At 43.4% G+C, this 18120-nt stretch overlaps 1 protein-coding gene across 3 annotated transcripts in view; it reads right to left on the reverse strand.

The window, feature by feature from the left end:
- Positions 1-13131: 13131 nt before the first annotated feature.
- The window catches only part of LOC116397233 (ephexin-1), a 33256-nt gene continuing 28267 nt past the window's right edge, over positions 13132-18120 (reverse strand). For all 3 annotated transcript variants that reach the window (XM_031872492.1, XM_031872494.1, XM_031872493.1), the window contains one exon: positions 13132-18112. In XM_031872492.1, coding sequence (XP_031728352.1) covers positions 17892-18112 — 221 coding nt within the window. In that variant the 3' untranslated portion in view covers positions 13132-17891. The remainder of the gene's footprint in view (positions 18113-18120) is intronic.

Here is an 18120-nt window from a genome sequence, read left to right on the forward strand (position 1 = left end):
ATACAAGTTTTACTATGTTATGGGTCAAGAAATGTGGTGAGCACACGTCTAACGTGCTTCCCCTCGGTTTCATTGTTGTCTGACCTCGTGGCTCTGCTAGGTGGCTGGAAGTCCCTGTCGTACTGCAGAGCAGCATTTATGCATTGTTCCACTAACAGTTTCTTTGTGAACCTCAATTGTGGAGCACAAAACAAGCATAGATGACAAAGGGAAGGTCCTCCATGTTTATGTCCATTGCCCTCCTTAAAGTAGCAAATCTTGCCTTCAAACTGAATGTCTGAATGAACATCCAATCACCATGCGTGCCTTGCAAAGTGATAGCCCATAATACTGCTCCTGTGGTGTAACTCCGCCATTGGGGTATTCTAGGGCTGCAACAACGAATCGATAAAATTCAATTATTAAAAGAGTTGGCAATGAATTTCTTTATCGATTCGTTGTGTCGCGCGATTATTACGCCACTCAATAAGTCGCGGAGATGTTTATGAATATAAAAAAAAAAAAGTTGAGTTGAGCGCGGGCAGAGCAGAGTGGAGGTAGAGGCGATAGAGGCCGGGTATCGCCGGGGACTATTTGTGTTCATTCGCGCTGGACGCACCGGAGAGGGGCGTGGCTTATCGCCCTGAAAGCCGTTCAACTGTCTGCCATTAACCATGGAAAAAATAACCTCTATTTCTGCTTAGTACGTGTTGTGGAAGTCACAGATATCCCGGGAAACTAACTGCTGTCATGTCTGGTTCATAACATTATCCAGAGGAGCTCTTTGTATTTTATCGAAGTGTATTCACTGTGTCTAGCAAGCCACACGTCTCTGTTTACTACAGCTGTATGAACAGAAAATAAACTGATTTGGCTGTGATTTAACGGCAATAAACCGACAAAAAGGGACTCCGAAATAACTATGTAATGATGCTGATTTGTACTTGTCTTCTCAATGGAGCTTGGATGCTAGGCTATGCTAACATTGTAGCAGCTCCACCAACACTCAGAATAACGTCATGTAGACGTAAATACGGCAGCGTCTATTTATTGTTTGTACCATATGGTTTACACACACACATTTATACACATAGTTTGGTCCGGTCTCTATTGATATGAGGTATCGTAGACCTCTGGGTGAATACAGACGGCTACAGTATTTATTTCCTGATTCAACAACGGCAGTCAATGATGACAGGAGAAACATCTCAACACTGATAGGCTATCGCGCTGGGGCGAAGTCATCTAAGGTGTGGGATGACTAAATAAATAAATAAATCGAAAAAGTGTGTTAATTGCAAGATATGCAAAAGCGACATGGCATGGCACGGGAGCACCACGGTGATGATTCAGCACCTAAAATGTAAACATGTTGGAGTCCTTGATGAGGAGGAAGGGAGTTCAACAGCAGGGTAAGTCACTACAGAATCCTACTTTTGCTCCGTTTTGAAGTGAGGAACGTAACGTCCCTCCAGTAGCTCTTCTGGTGCTGGTGTTTACTCGTTATCCAGCTTGACAAGCATGACAAGTTAGCGTTAGCTCGTTTAACAGTAGTAAAGCAGGGGTGGTATAGTTTGTAAGACTAAAGACACGTTTTTATTCACTCGCCTATTTTGGCCCATTAATATCCGATTCATCGATTAATCGAAAAAATAATTGCCAGATTAATCGATTATTAAAATAATCGTTAGTTGCAGCCCTAGGGTATTCCTTCATGAGATACGGCATCAGGGATCACCCAGCAGAAAAACAGGGACAGCATCTTCGCCCTCTATCAATTCTTTAGGGCATGGGGGAATTGCTCCATCTTTTAGGTCATGTTGAGGCTTAAAACAAAGGATGAGAGCCTGCTAGGCCGCAGGAACTTTTCTGCTGCGAACTTCTTACTGCGCACGCGCACCAGAAAAATTAGCTGGATCCGGTTCAAAATCAAAACAATATTTAATGTACTACACGAAGTTCAATTACAAACTGAATTAACTATCAATAGTAATGTTCTCGAGAACAGAGATCACATGCACGCATCTCACTCACAGGTCTGGCCATTCCAGGTACTGAAAAACGAGAGCGGATGTGGTCTGAGGAATGCTCTCTAGAACATTGTCTTTACATTGTAAAGTTCTCTAGAACATTGACACTTTCCCTGAGAGTCGGAAAGTGTCCGAAACTGTCCTAAAACGTCTGAATGATCCTCCGTCGATCAGTGATTGGCTCCATTTGAATCCTGTCCCCTCCCAATATCGATCCTTAGTGGCACACATCCTGAACTCCTCTCTGTGACCTGCTGGTCAGTTGTCCACCTCTGTAAAGCCTCACTCAAAATGATCCCTTTCTGACCCTCAAAACTATTCATACAGTGTTTTAATACCTTTAGTGACTATACTTCTATGGTTTAATACATTCAATGAGTAAAATACTGAAACATATAATATCCTCTATAAGTAAGAATATTGTAAACATAATACATTCCATAAGTAAACATATTGTGACTTTTTAACATTTTGACATTCTTATTATTGTAACACTTCTACTCACCACTTGGGGTGTTATATAATCCTACTAATAATGTTTTTAATACTGAAATCCTTCAGTCACAACTAAATTGCGAGTTGGGAAATATACGCGCGTCATGCACACTTCCCGGCCATTTCACAACTACGTCCATGAAACAGTATTTGTAGTCACACACAGCCTGTACATTCAAAGAATGTTTCCCCTTTCACATGCTAAGTCTGTCGATTTAGCACGTGGTTGTTTCACTTCGATATGTGTACAGTCAATGGCCCCCAAGCATTGTGGCATACCGTGTGCTTGGTAGAAGTTGACCACAAGGTCCCTCACTTCGGGCTCTGTACTCAGTTTTCGGATGTACCTGGGTCCCAAGTCCCTCCCAGCTGGAGGCCGACCTGTTGAAGCTGTGCAAAAGAGACGCTCCCTGCTGGTGTTGATGGATCTGCTCCATAGGCTTCAGAAATACCAACTGAAATCAGATTCTTTTTTTTTTTGTTTTGTATGTGAAAGCAAATTGATTCTTAATGGACAGTTCTCTTACAGACTTGTCAGATGATGACTGAAACAACTTGTTGAGATAGTCCAAATGCATTAGCGGTTTTCCGGAGTCTGCCCTCGTCACTCAGTATAACATGCACGCTACCTTTGTAAGTACATCCACGGGCGCCCTCATCGTGGTTGTTGCTCCCTCCACATGCGGACGTAATATTTCGCTAAGGTTGATCAATGCCGATCTGGACATTCGAAAGTTTTCTCGCCATTCTTCGGGAATCATAACTTCATTGATGAAATTATTCCACCAGGCACTCGTTCTTCCTGGCCTCACCCAAAACCAGCGCTCCATGTAGGGCTGATACACGGGAATTGTCGCACAGAGCTTGAATAATAGCTTGCCTCCTTCACATGTAGGCAGTAGTAGCATTATAAAATGCAGAATTTAACTGCACAACAGCTGCTAGTATAGACAACAAAGCAAGTGACCCTTGAAATTCGTTATCCATATTGAAATGAATCACTGGTAGCCCTGGCTGTTTGTTTTCTTCCGGGATAGGGTCAGGTGATAGGGGTTGTGACGAATCAGGAAAGGACATGTCATGACTGCTAAGAACCAATCAAGTAGCGAACGCGGGTGTGTGCGTCATCGTTTCCAAACTTATCGACCGTCCACACGAAAATGCAAGCCCGGCGTTTTCAAACTTATCCGTCCTCGGGAGAGTTTTCAAACTCCTCCGTTTTCGGTGCTCGATGGTTGTCACCTTTGGTATTAGGATTTGGAACGTTTGTATCCAACGTGTCTAACCAAGGAAAATATTACAGGTGACTGAAAAACAGACTAAAATAGTAATTTATAGGTTTTGTTTATCACCACGTTAGTTTTGCACAGTGTTCAAGAAAGAAGATTTTTTTTTATTTGAATGAGTTGTTTTGTTATCTGTTGGCTGAGGATCAGTGATACAAATGCGTTATGTCAATAAATTGCATGTGCATAAAATATTATTACCATAAGTAACCCAATTCATATCAGTTGTATGTATTTATTGTCACGGCCAGGCCGTGCCTCCTGCTTGTCCCGTGTGTGTATCTTATGGGCAGGGCTTCGACCTGGTCTCCTCCCGGCTTCCTAATTACAACTCACCTCACCTGCCCAGTCAAGCCAGCTGCACTCCATCAACTCATCAACCCAACAGTATATCTACCCCGGTTCTTCATCCACTCTTCGCCAGATCGTTGTTTCCAGCTCACGCGGTAGCTAGTAGTTCTTGGCCGCTCTGTTTGAAGTTAATTCAGAGTTTTCCTCAAGTGTAGTTTCAGCGCTTTAACCCTGTCTCTCTGTTCCTGCAGTTTTTCCATCCTCCAGGTTCCCCAGTCTGCCTGCCCTGCCCTACCTCCTCCTGCCTGGATTCCACCCTCACCCTCCCTGGACTTTCCCGGTGCTCTGGTCATTCCCCCCCCCCCTTGGTTTCCTGTAAATAAACCTTTCACCTATAATCCCTGGTCCGTGCCTACATTTGGGTCCACACTCACAGCCCCGTGACAGAACGATCTGGCCAGCATGGACCCAGCAGACTCCGATTCCCTCCGTCAGGCTCTCGCCTCACAAGGTGCTCTCGTGGGTCAGCATGACCAACTTCTCCGGACCGTGGTGGAGTCACTCCGTTCCCTTTCCACTGACGTGAGTCGGATTGGCCATCACCTCGAGCAGGTTTCCACACTGCTTTCCCCTCCTGCCCCGGAAGCTCCTGCAGCTCCTCCAGTTCCTCCTCAAACCCCCACCCAGCTCGCCTTCTGCCCCCGGGAGCCACACGTCCCTGCGCCAGAATGTTACACTGGTGAACTGGGCACATGCAAGTCCTTTTTAAGGGTTGCTGTTTGATCAGCAACCCTCTAGGTATTTATCAGAGAGAGCGAAGGTTGCTTTTGTTATGGGGTCACTTACCGGGAGGGCACTAGCCTGGGCTACCAGTGTATGGGACAGTCAGTCGTCGGCTAACTCCTCCTACCAGAGATTTTCTGATGAGATGCGTAGGGTCTTTGATCACCCCATTAGCGGTAAGGACGTTTCTTCACGCCTACTTTCCCTACGTCAGGGCTCTCGTAGTGTAGCAGAGTTTTCCATAGACTTTAGGACTATTGCACAGGGTTCAGGGTGGAGCGACATATCTCTCCAGGGGGTCTTTCTCAGAGGGCTTAATAGCCCTGTGAGAGAGGAATTAGCAATTAGGGATGACTCGGAGAGTCTTGATGCCCTAATTGCCCTTGCCATCAGACTAGAGAGTCGCTTCCGTGAGATTAGGAGAGAGAGACCTAGCTGCCCTCTTAGTATGCCATTCCCTTACTCGGCCTCTTCCCTTCCCGTGAGAACCAGCCATGGGCCAGCTTCGAGTTTCCAGGCCCTTCCTGCTGTCCCTGTTCCCTGCTCTCCAGCAGAGGAACCCATGCAGCTGGGCAGAGCACACCTTTCTGCAGAGGAGCGCCTCCGTAGGATTGGAGCAGGAGTATGCATTTATTGTGGCCAGGCTGGTCATTTCCTGGCCTCCTGCCCCCAGCGGCCAAAAGAGGAGGCTCGTCAGTAGAGGTGGGGATACTGGTGAGCCAAACTACTCCCTCTTCAGTCCCACAGACCAGAATGCAGCTTGCAGCTTGTGGAACCAACAATCCCTTCCCCTACGTGCCTTAGTGGATTCGGGAGCGGATGAGAGCTTCATCGACTCAGGCCTGGTTTCCCAAGCCGGAATCTCCATCCAGCCACTAAACACTCCCCTCCGGGCCTACGCTCTAAACGGAAGGCTTCTCGCTCATGTTAGCCATGTCATGGAACCACTGCACCTGGTGTTGTCGGGTAATCACCACGAGTTCATTCAGCTCCATATCATATCCTCCCCTCTCACCCCCTTGGTTCTCGGTCAGACCTGGTTAAGGCTCCACAATCCCCAGATTGATTGGTCAAAGAGTAGGGTTCAGAGCTGGAGCTCTTTTTGTCATTCCTCATGCCTGAGATCTGCCCGAGCTCCAACAGAAGGCGATGCCCCCGCGCTTGCCACCAAACCCCTGGATCTGTCAGCTGTTCCCTCGATGTATCAGGATCTAAAGGAGGCTTTTAGCAAGAAGCAGGCTCTCTACCCCCGCACCGACCCTATGATTGACCTGCTGCCTGGTGCTCCTTTACCCTCTAGTCGGTTGTACAACCTGTCTCGCCCGGAGCGGGAGTCCATGGAGACTTGCATACGAGACTCTCTAGCACCAGGTATAATTAGGCCGTCATCCTCCCCGGTTGGCGCTGGGTTTTTCTTTGTGTCCAAGAAGGACCGTACCCTCCATCCCTGTATTGACTACTGGGGGTTGAATAACATAACAGTTAAAAACAAGTATCCTCTCCCCCTTATAAACTAAGCTTTGGAACCACTACAGGGAGCCACCATCTTCTCAAAACTCGACCTCCGAAATGCATATCACCTGGTCCGTATCAAGGAGGGAGATGAGTGACCCCCCTGGGTCACTTTGAGTACCCGGTCATGCCTTTTGGGCTGACTAATGCCCCTGCAGTTTTCCAGGCTCTTGTTAATGATGTCCTTCGCAATTTCCTAAACCGATCTGTTTTTGTTTATATAGATGACATCTTAATCTTCTCCCGGAACACGGAGGAACACATTCGGCACGTGAGACAGGTTCTCCAGCGGCTACTGGAGAACAAGCTCTATGTTAAAGCGGAGAAGTGTGACTTTCACGTGGCTTCGGTGGAGTTCCTGGGGTACATCATCGAGAGTGGGCAGGTGAGGACGGACCCAAGGAAGACTCAGGCAGTGGCAGAGTGGCCCAGACCCACCTCCCTCAAGCAGCTCCAGCAGTTCCTGGGGTTTGCCAATTTTTACAGGAGGTTTATCTGCGACTACAGCAGAGTGGCGGCACCTCTGACCCAGCTCACGTCTCCCAGAAACTCCTTCTCTTGGACCTCCGCAGCAGATGCCGCTTTTGCTGAACTGAAGAGACGCTTTACTACGGCGCCTGTCCTTGTTCATCCGGATCCCACACGTCAATTCATCGTGGAGGTAGACGCTTCGGACTCGGGAGTGGGGGCCGTCTTGTCCCAGCGCTCGGCTGCAGATAAGAAGCTGCATCCTTGTGCCTTCCTGTCCCGCCGTTTGTCCCCCGCGGAGCGGAATTATGATGTTGGCAACCGGGAACTGTTGGCAGTGAAACTTGCCCTGGAGGAGTGGAGACACTGGCTGGAGGGAACGGAACAACCATTCATTGTGTGGACAGATCACAAGATCCAGACCGCCAAGCGCCTCAATTCCCGCCAAGCCCGGTGGGCTTTGTTCTTCGGTCGATTCGACTTCACGCTCACCTACCGACCCAGTTCCAAGAACCTTAAGCCCGATGCCCTTTCCAGGGCATTCATGTCTGACCACCACCCCCCCGACCCAGAGTCCATACTCCCTTCATCATGCATTGTGGCAGCAGTGAGTTGGGAGATTGAGTCCCTGGTTAGAGAGGCCCAGAGAACCATGTCGGATCCTGGTGGGGGGCCTCGGGACTGTCTGTTTGTGCCAGAGCCGGTCCGCTCACAGGTTCTCCAGTGGGTACACACCTCACGGTTCGCCTGTCATCCTGGTATTAATCGCACGTTATCTCTCCTAAGGCAGCGATTCTGGTGGTCATCCATGGAGTCGGACACATGCGCCTTCGTACGGGTTTGCCTGGTGTGTGCTCGCAGTAAGTCCTCTCACCAGCCTTCCACCGGACTACTTCGCCCCCTTCCTGTCCCACGGCGTCCTTGGAGCCACATTGGCCTTGACTTTGTCACCGGACTTCCACCGTCTCAGGGTAAAACGACCATCCTCACTATCGTTGACAGATTTTCTAAGACTGTACATTTTGTGCCCCTACCTAAACTTCCAACAGTCAGAGACTGCCAGCCTCCTAGTTCACAATGTTGTCCGGCTCCATGGGATCCCATCTGACATCGTATCCGATCTTGGACCACAATTTACATCCCAGGTATGGAGGGCTTTCTGTAAGGCTATTGGGGCATCTGTCAGTCTCTCGTCCGGTTATCATCCACAAACTAATGGACAGGCGGAGTGGGCCAACCAAGACCTTGGAGCGACGCTGCGGTGTGTCACAGCCCGGAATCCCTCGTCCTGGTGTGAGCATCTTCCCTGGGTAGAATATGCCCATAACTCTTTGTCAAGTGCTGCTACAGGGTTATCGCCGTTTAAATGTTCCTTAGGGTATCAGCCACCTCTGTTCCCAGTCCACGAGGAGGAGGTTGCAGTACCCTCAGTCCAGGCCCATCGTCGCCGTTGTCGCAGGGTGTGGAAGGAGGCACGCTTGGCTTTGCTACGATCAGCGGAACGCAACCAGCGCATTGCAGACCGGCATCGGACCCCGGCACCAAGGTACCTGCCAGGTCAGAGGGTTTGGTTATCTTCAAGGGATATCCCATTCCAGACTTCTTCTAAGAAGCTTACGCCCCGTTACATTGGGCCCTTTGAGATAGACTCTATTATTAACCCTTCAGCCATGAAACTCAAGTTACCTGCTTCGTTGAGGATTCACCCCACATTCCATGTCTCCCAGTTGAAACCTGTCTCAGTCAGTCCACTTTGTCCTCCAGCCGCTCCCCCTCCCCCCCCCGGATCATTGATTACCACCCAGCCTACACTGTCCGGCGGATCCTGGACGTGCGGGGTCGTGGATTCCAGTACCTCGTGGACTGGGAGGGATATGGCCCGGAGGAGCGGAGCTGGATATCCCGCCAGCTCATCTTGGACCCTTCCCTCATCCGGGACTTCTGTAGGGATCACCCTGGCAGGCCTGGCGGATCGCCTGGAGGCTCTCGTTGAGGGGGAGGTACTGTCACGGCCAGGCCGTGCCTCCTGCTTGTCCCGTGTGTGTATCTTATGGGCAGGGCTTCGACCTGGTCTCCTCCCGGCTTCCTAATTACAACTCGCCTCACCTGCCCAGTCAAGCCAGCTGCACTCCATCAACTCATCAACCCAACAGTATATCTACCCCGGTTCTTTATCCACTCTTCGCCAGATCGTTGTTTCCAGCTCACGCGGTAGCTAGTAGTTCTTGGCCGCTCTGTTTGAAGTTAATTCAGAGTTTTCCTTAAGTGTAGTTTCAGCGCTTTAACCCTGTCTCTCTGTTCCTGCAGTTTTTCCATCCTCCCAGTTCCCCAGTCTGCCTGCCCTGCCCTACCTCCTCCTGCCTGGATTCCACCCTCACCCTCCCTGGACTTTCCCGCGGTGCTCTGGTCATTCCCCCCTTGGTTTCCTGTAAATAAACCTTTCACCTATAATCCCTGGTCCGTGCCTGCATTTGGGTCCACACTCACAGCCCCGTGACATTTATCCTTTCAGAAATAGTACAATAAAATATGGAGAGAACATGCATGCCACACAAGGAAAAGGTCAAGAGTTGCTACACAATGTGGCATCATGCCACTTCCAGTTTCTTGCAATCTAAAGTTGTGTCTTTCTTATGGGAAATAGCATATTACAATAAAGTTATTTTACCTTGTGTCTAGAGTAATAATTAATGCAACATAAACACCAATTAGAAGTGTGAATGATGGTCTGGTGGGCATGCAGGCAGATGTCAGACTTCACACACCTCCAAGAACTGGGAACTCATTACCACTGTCTGCATTCTGACACCTCCTCAGCTAGGGAGCTCATTATTTTCAGAAGTTTGGGAGAGTGACTGCCTAATCATATAGCAAACAACCTGTCGTTAAACACAACACGTAACAGAAACAACAACGAAATATTATTGACAAGCCAACCTATCTTTAGTTTTGTTTATTTCGAGCAATCTTTTTTTTTTTAAATTCTCATAGTCGGCATTAGTTAAGAAATTGTGTATGTTTGTATGTGTGACCTCTGAGATGTCTCCAGGTAAATAGTAAATGGACTGTACTTTTCTAGTCTTCTCAAAGCACTTTTTGAGTGGACATGTCGTCATTCATACACTGATGGCAAGGGCTACAATGCAAGGTGCCACCTGCCCATCAGGACTAACTAACATGCATACAACAGCACACACCGTAGGCACAGCTACGGGCAACTTGGGGTTAAGTGTCTTGCCCAAGGACAAATTGCATGCTCTGTCTAGTGGCAAGTCCTCCATTGCTTTTAAGGTTACCCATGTGTTTACTTTTTAAATACACTGATACAGAGGTACAATGATACAGTGATCCTATCGTGGGTTTAAATTCAGGAGAAATACAAAAAATATTCATAATATATTTATACAGATTTCTTCCACTGTACTGTTACCCTTTAAAAAAATGTTTTTCCTCTTATAATTATTTAACTTAGAAAATTAGACCATAGAAAATACTCCATCTGCATGTTTATTACTACACTCTATAGAGCAACATACTGTAACATACCTGCATTTATGACAAAGGACAATATAGTAGAACGGTCACACTTGTGGACAATAGCACATGCTCTGTCTAGAAAGACGGCATCATGTTAATGTTAGAGAATTATTTTCTGGCAATAAAACATAAAAAAACAAATGGTTAACTTTATTAAAACATGGCGATTATAGTCTATTCTAGGTCCAAATAAATTAAGTCAGCTCTACTGTTATGTACTAACAGTAGAGTTAGTCAAGTTATTTCACATTATTTTTTGTCAACAGTTAACCTGAACAACTAACTATGTTACATATGTATATATATAAATAGTAAGAGTGTTACACGTAATTAACTTGGTTTTCGGGTCAAGTTTCAGTACGTTTTTGATCACTTCAAATGTGATCACTCAAATGAGTCACTCAAATACTGGTATATTATCAATAATATATAAATAATTAAATAACAAAAAAAATAACAGAAATGTCTGTAATATAAATGTTAAGTATTTCTGATTCTAATGCTCCATTATCAGACTCTGACCTGTTGATAATTCCTGAACTGGGTTGTAGTTTTTGCTCATTTATACAAGGCAGGCACAATGGACATACTTAATGCACGTGAATAGATATTGCAGTGGGGATCAAGCACTTTAACCGTATGCTTTAAATCTCTTTTTTTTTTAGCCTGTTTTTCTATATACGCCTGTTTTTCTATATACGCCGTGATATTCTCTAGCATTCGTTACTTTGGCTCGGTCCTAATCTGCAGAAAATTCCATGGAGGAGAGATATGAGATCTCAAAATGGCTCAAAATTATGCCAAACTGCTGTATTAGGATGTATTGAACACTAGTAGTGATACAACAAGTGAAACTGGGAGATTCAGCCAGATCTCAAAGAAGTATGTGAAATGACCATGACCTCTTAACAGCACTGTATGTGGTGGTGACCCGACACCACAGAAACAATACCAATGGAAAGTCAATTAGGTCTTTTGTCATTATAGGCTTTTCACTATGTCTGTGTGATCATGCTGGGGAGATTCCAACCACTCTGATCACTAGTTGTCTGCCATTTCAACTAGGCAACTACTGAGTTACCTACCAGGTACCTGTCTGAAATTGAAGTGATGTAATCGTCTAGATCTTTCTTGGAGAAAAAGACTCGCCACTATGTTGTATCTTTTATGAAATGTAAAGTACACAACACATTCCTTATTCTTTTCAAACATCAGCACCTGCCAATGGCCAATATTTATTTTTTGTTATTTTGTCAATTCACAAAACCAATGTTAATTAACAGTTGAGTTCCAAGACTCACTGACTTGCTATAAGACATTTTCTTTTAGCCTTTGGCTTTTGGAAAGTGACAGTGTAGATATGGAAAAGAAGCACTGAAAGAGAGAGGGTTATGACATGCAACAAATGTCTTTGGCTGGAATTGAACCGGTCTCACAAGTCCTGATCTCCAATGACTTCACTGACTCACCCCACCTACCTGCTGCTACTACTACTAGCCCAATAACAACACAAATCAAAGGGGACAAATTAAAAAGTTACTGAGTGAGTACTCAGTAACTTTTTAATTTGTCCCCTTTTGGTAGACTGTGTGGAGGATTTCAGTATTAGAAATATTATAAGTAGGATTAAATAACACCCCAAGTGGTGAGTAGAAGTGTCACAATAATAAGAATGTCAAAATATGTTAGAGTCACAAAATATTTACTTATGGAATGTATTATGTTTACAATATTCTTACTTGTAGAGGATATTATGTTACAGTATTTTACTCATTGAATGTATTAAACCATAGAAGTATAGTCACTAAAGGTATTAAAACACTATATGAATAGTTTTGAGGGTCAGAAAGGGAACATTTTTAGTGAGACTTTACAGAGGTGCAGCAGAGGACAGAGGGGTGGACAACTGACCACCAGAACCTGAGGAGGAGTCCGGACGACTTCAACCAAACACTGAGATGATAACTGCCCCAAGCCAGGAGGGGCTATTGAATTTCGGCCAATCACAGAGGCTGATACTGGACATTTAAACTTTCGGACAGAGACTTTTAAATATAGGCTTAGTTCCAGAGGGTTTTGGCCAGAGGTCGCGCCGTTACCACGCTGGGTAGCCCAGCTGGGCTGGGCTATTTAGTGGGCCTTGTGAGAACTCTGCCCTGGGGACATATTGATATCAATAGAGTAATTCAGTTTGCAACTGTTCTAGCTTCTCTTGTTTATTAAATACTTTTTGATTGTTAACCGGATCCAGTTCATTTTTGGTGCGACTGGAAAGTCCAGCGGTCTGGGTCTCCCCTGAAAACATCTAACCCTAACAACTGCTACTACTCGCTTTTGATTGATTAACCATGAAATCCATCACTCTGTAATTATTGCTTGATAAGAGTGATTTTCTTGACTTGTTATTTAATGCTGCAGTGTGTGTAACAAACTGGTCTTGTTTGTTGCTGCTGGAGTTTGCTGCTCTGACTGACTCGGTGACTCAAATTACTTGAAAACCTGACACTGTTTAGTGAGTGACTTGTACAAACTGGAGTCAGTAAAAAGAGTCCAGCCCCCCATCTTTAGTCCATTATACTGTACACTCCAGGTAATCAAAGTGAGTGACAGTACAAAGGCCAATGTGATGGGTTTTCCATTCATTTTAAAAAAAACATCTAAAATAACATGACAGTCTGGTGCAATATCACACAAATCAGGTACTGGTACTACATGAAAAGCACTGCTATATGAGTAACTACCACTTAGCAAGAGGAAGAAGACACTTTATTATCGAGAATCTGGAAAAAAATGAATCATTGCCAAAAGCAATATTTGCTTAAATGATTTGTACATCATATCCGAATGCATCAGAGTAGCAATGCGAGTAGAGTAAGTTCAGCTTTACCTACAGTGACATAGTTCTACTCCTTGATGCACCATCACATACTTTACCAGTTGTTGTTCCCAATCAAGTCATTTTACTTGTAGCTTTGAATCACTACCTTGCGATTGACAAGTCTCTACTGATTCTGGAGTTACTACACAAAAGTACAGTTCTTTTGCGCACCAGCAAAAGAACTGTACAATCTTGTTCAATCTGTGAGTTCTAACGTTTTGGTCGCCTAACAATGTTATGTATAGCATTCGGGTGTACTTAGGTCCACCCTCATGTCACTTTTGGTTTAAAAAAGAACAAGATGACAATAGACAAAATGCCAAACTCGAGGTTTCAAAACCATAGTCCACATAACAATGGGTGACGTTACGTTGGCTATTTCCACTTCAGATCAGTGATTTATAACCTTTTTCCAAACGTCGCCCAAACCAAATAGGTTAACTCTGTTTACTTTTAGGTTTTTTTTTTGTTATTAATGTGTAATATTTATTTTGCTTGCTATGTTTTATATATAAGATATTGTTTATATTGTTTGCTTAAATGATTTGTTTAAGCAAACAATATTGTTTGCTTAAACAATATTGTTTGCTTAAATGATTTGTACATTTGTACAAACTGACTGTGTCTATGGTCCACAGTCAGTTTGTCAGAAGTATTACACAGGATATGGGCTTACGAGACTCAGGGTATGTTTGAAAATGCATACTAACGTAGTGCATACTACATACTCAATCAGTATATACTGCCCACTAAATTAATGATAAAGTATGCCATCACCGGCAGACACATTGAAGTATACTTCAGCAATACCTCTTTTCTGCATCACATGACTATCGATCATATTAGATGTCCAGAGAATTCACCTAATGCAAATTCAAAAAATGCACAACAGGAATGCAGTAATGTTTGGTTCTGTTTCTTTGTTTTTGTTTTGTGTGATAGCAATATTTAGCTCAAATTGAAAGAAATTACCACCACTTTTAAAGCAGGGGATAAGGATCGCTACAATTAAACCTGGTACAAGCTTAGGAAAGCCATCAGGTCAACTAAAATACAATACCAGGATCATTTTGAAAAGTATTCCGACTACTCCAGGTGCACTACTCCAGGCAGGGACTAAGGTTTTGAAATATGACAAAGCATGCAAAGCTGCTGGCCCAGACGGTATCCCATCTTGTGTCCTTAGGATCTGCTCTAGTCAGCTATTGTATGTTTCAATGGACATTTTAACCTCACTTTGTGTTTGGTTCCTACATGCTTTTCAAAAACCTGTATTGTGTCTGTACCCCAAAAAATACCTATGTCCACATGTTGCATTAACCTCAGTAATAATGAAATGCTTTGAAAATTAGTTAAGACATACATAAATGTTCCATTTTAGCCAACCATGATCTGCTACAGTCTATCAGTCAAATACAGTAGGTCTGTAGAATTCGCTGTATTTGCATACTGTGTTAAAACTATATGGGAGCCACTGTCGAAGTGACACACTCATTGGAGCAACAACATTCAGTCACCAAAATAAAATATAAATATTAGAGACATATTGGCCCCACATTGTCGCTAATGCCTCCTATTCTAGTATAGTCCTACAGACTGTGAATGTAAATATTAAAATGGGAGGTGGTTACCATAAACCAAAGTACAAAGGGAAAAGATCAGCTGTGCATATGTATTTGTATGTTCCAAAGAAATAACAAAATAATAATGCAATCGGTAAATTTACATCAGCGACACAGGCACATCTCTGATTAATGCTTTTTTATGAACAATAATTTATATCTTACAAAATGAAATTATTTAGTAATTATTAGCTTGAACATCAAATATTTGCATCACTGTACATATACTATATTTAAAGACAAACAAGGCTTTACAATCATGCTGATCCATAGTGTTGATACATTCTATAAAGTTACGACAAATTGCAGTTATTTGGCATTAAACTGCTTTTATAGTCTTTATCCCTTGTTTGTGTGTGTGTATTTGTGTGTGTGTGTGTGTACTTCTGTTGTATTGACAGTTTTAAAGAAGTAACCCGTACAAAATGTATCTTTTCACTAGAAAATACTGTAGGCTCAGCAGGTGACTATTAGTTTGTAGTTTGTTCTTTGACAGAGGACAAAGACTGTGGTCAGCTTAGGTTCATGGCAGGTCAAAAATCAAGAGGACTGTTTATGATAGTGTGCTAGATACGTTGTTGCAGCTGGGAGCCATGTGTAATGCACAGGAATGTAAACTGTAATCTCACCTGAAGCTGCACTTGGTAGTATAATATATATTTCAAGTACATGTCACTATAAAACTGCAATCACACTTTCTGATGTCTGTATGCTATATGTACATACTGTATAGCTATATATTATGAGTTATTCAATTAAATTATCTGTGTACATTGTTTTTGTTTTATTTGCACGGATTAATGGAATAATACTCTAGTCCACGCACGAGTGTCTATTTCATCATGTGACAGTAATGATCTAACAAGATGACGTAGATGATGTTGCAGGAGCAGAGAGATCCTTTTTAACGGTTCTTCAGAGCATATCTATTGTCTTCCCACAGCTCCCAACATGGCGTCAGCTAAGCAGGAAGCTTGCAGCTAACAGGGCAAACACCAGCAAACAAAGCTAACAGTGTTTACCTAAGGGGGAACTAGAGAGTGGGCGCTATAATCGTTGTATGAAAGCAGTGCAGAACGGCCGCTGTGACCTAGTGGGCACGCTAACCGTCAGGCCCGAAAAGCTCAGATCACAACACACACAGAGGGAGAGTGACTTAATTCTTGGCCTACGTAGACATTACTCCTCTATATCTTTGCATAGACAATAGTTGTTTGCTGCTGTATTAATGCTCTGAATATTGAATTTAGCACCTTTAACGTTAGAACAAATTCGAAAATACTTGCACTGTGGCAGAGGAGAGAGTGTCAGGGTTCTCAATGTTAAATAAAATCAAAACTAAAACAAAAATTATCATTTGAAAAAAACTGACGTGAACTTACAATATCCCTTAAGAAAAAGAGATCTTTCCTGAAACAATATTGCCTGGTTAAAAATGATTGAAATTAAAATGAACATGAATTCATTTCACTTCAGATTATTAGCTCTAGGAGAGAGGTGTGATTTTTGTCTTCTCTCGTGACAATAAACTACAGAAATTGAACAGACTTGACATTCCAGTAGATGAAAAAAAATGTTTTCCACATATTTCACATGCAGACTAATTAAATAACAAGAGCATGATTTAAATATTTTAGTAAATCAAATGGCAGCTCAGGTCCAATGTTAATCAATTGGGGTCAGGATGAAGTTTCAATATGATAGCTATGTGGTAGCTACATCCTTCTAAAACATTATACCTGGCCCGAAAACAAACTACAACTACTGTAAAGCGAAAACTAAATATTTAAAAAATACAACCTTTTTGAGAAAGTGAAACTAAACTAAAACTAGCAAACACACTATTAAAACTAAACTAAAATGAAAGTCAAAACCTAAATGAAATAAAAACTTAGATAATTCAAAACTATCCCAGAGACAGGGAGTTTGATTACCAGGACAGGATTCTGCACTACACAAGACTCGTCGGATTCCATTTAAATAAAATGAGGTGAGTAGACTATAGGTGTGTTTTGGTAGGGGTGTGTGTTCTGATCAGCCACCATGCCAAGCTGTTATATAGGGTCCGATTTGGGTCTCTGCTAGCAAAGCATGTATTTTTTGGGACATATACCAGTTTTGATATGGATGTGCATGTACCAAACCTAACGAGATATATTATGTGTCTGTGTGCGTGCAATCTATTTGGGGCATATGTGTTTGCATGATTGTGCACACATTTGAAGCTGACACCACAGATTTTCTTATGGATGTCCAGTCACTTTTGTAACCGCTATGAAGCTAAGCTGACTACTGCCGTTGTTCTCCTTTATAACACATTTTACAGCCAGCAATCAACTCAGTGTTTCAAACTCAAAAGATTTTGGGGGGAGTATAACTCACTTATTTGTAGACAAAGACTTTTTAGTGATCATTGCTAATTTTCATAAAATAGGATTTCATCAAACACTAAATGCACTGCATGTATTTTGTTTTGTTTTCGATGTTTCTGTATTTCATTGTGTTGTATTTTATATTAAACTCTCATGGTCACCGTCCACCTAAACGTTTGTGTTGTGGCTGTGGGGTATAATTCAGTGTTGAAAGGAATTTTACAATGAAATGAACACATACAACTTTTAAAACATGCCCATGCAGCTGAAGGATGTTTACACTTCCTTTACAAGACTTTTGGAGTTCTTGCCATCCCCAAATACAGCTCCCAACCAAACAGAGAGCTTTGCTCCATGCATTACACACCACAGTGTGTGGGCCTACAAAACACCTTCAGCATGCGTTTATATGAGAAATGCAGCATCGCTTGTACAAGATAATTGCCTCAAGCGTTTTGATCATTTGGATTTTTAAAACCATCAACTGCTAAGTGAAAATAAAAAGAACAAGATGTCATTTTATGGGATTTAAGTCACATGTATCCTGATCATTTTTTTTATGCATATGGCCCTGAATGTTGACATTCATCACTGTTACTTTCTCTGTTTTACTTCATTGGTCTCCACATTTGATGAATTCATTGATTGGAGAAGTTGGAGAAATTTGGAGTGCGTCTTCCCACCCTTGTACCAATCCTGGCTTCAGTTAGCAGAACTCCTCCACCTTTCTGGGCTTGCTGGATCCTGAAGGCCTCTCTCAGGTTTTGAGCTCGGACCACCTTGCTCAGGATCTCCTCTACTAATCGAAAAGGGAACCAGCCCCTTTCGCCATCATGGAGCCTTTCCCCCATCATCCAGCCTGGAATA

The sequence above is a fragment of the Anarrhichthys ocellatus genome, unplaced genomic scaffold (assembly GCF_004355925.1).
Source record: "Anarrhichthys ocellatus isolate YVR2014 unplaced genomic scaffold, GSC_Weel_1.0 scaffold64, whole genome shotgun sequence".
Taxonomy (NCBI): Eukaryota; Metazoa; Chordata; class Actinopteri; order Perciformes; family Anarhichadidae; genus Anarrhichthys; species Anarrhichthys ocellatus.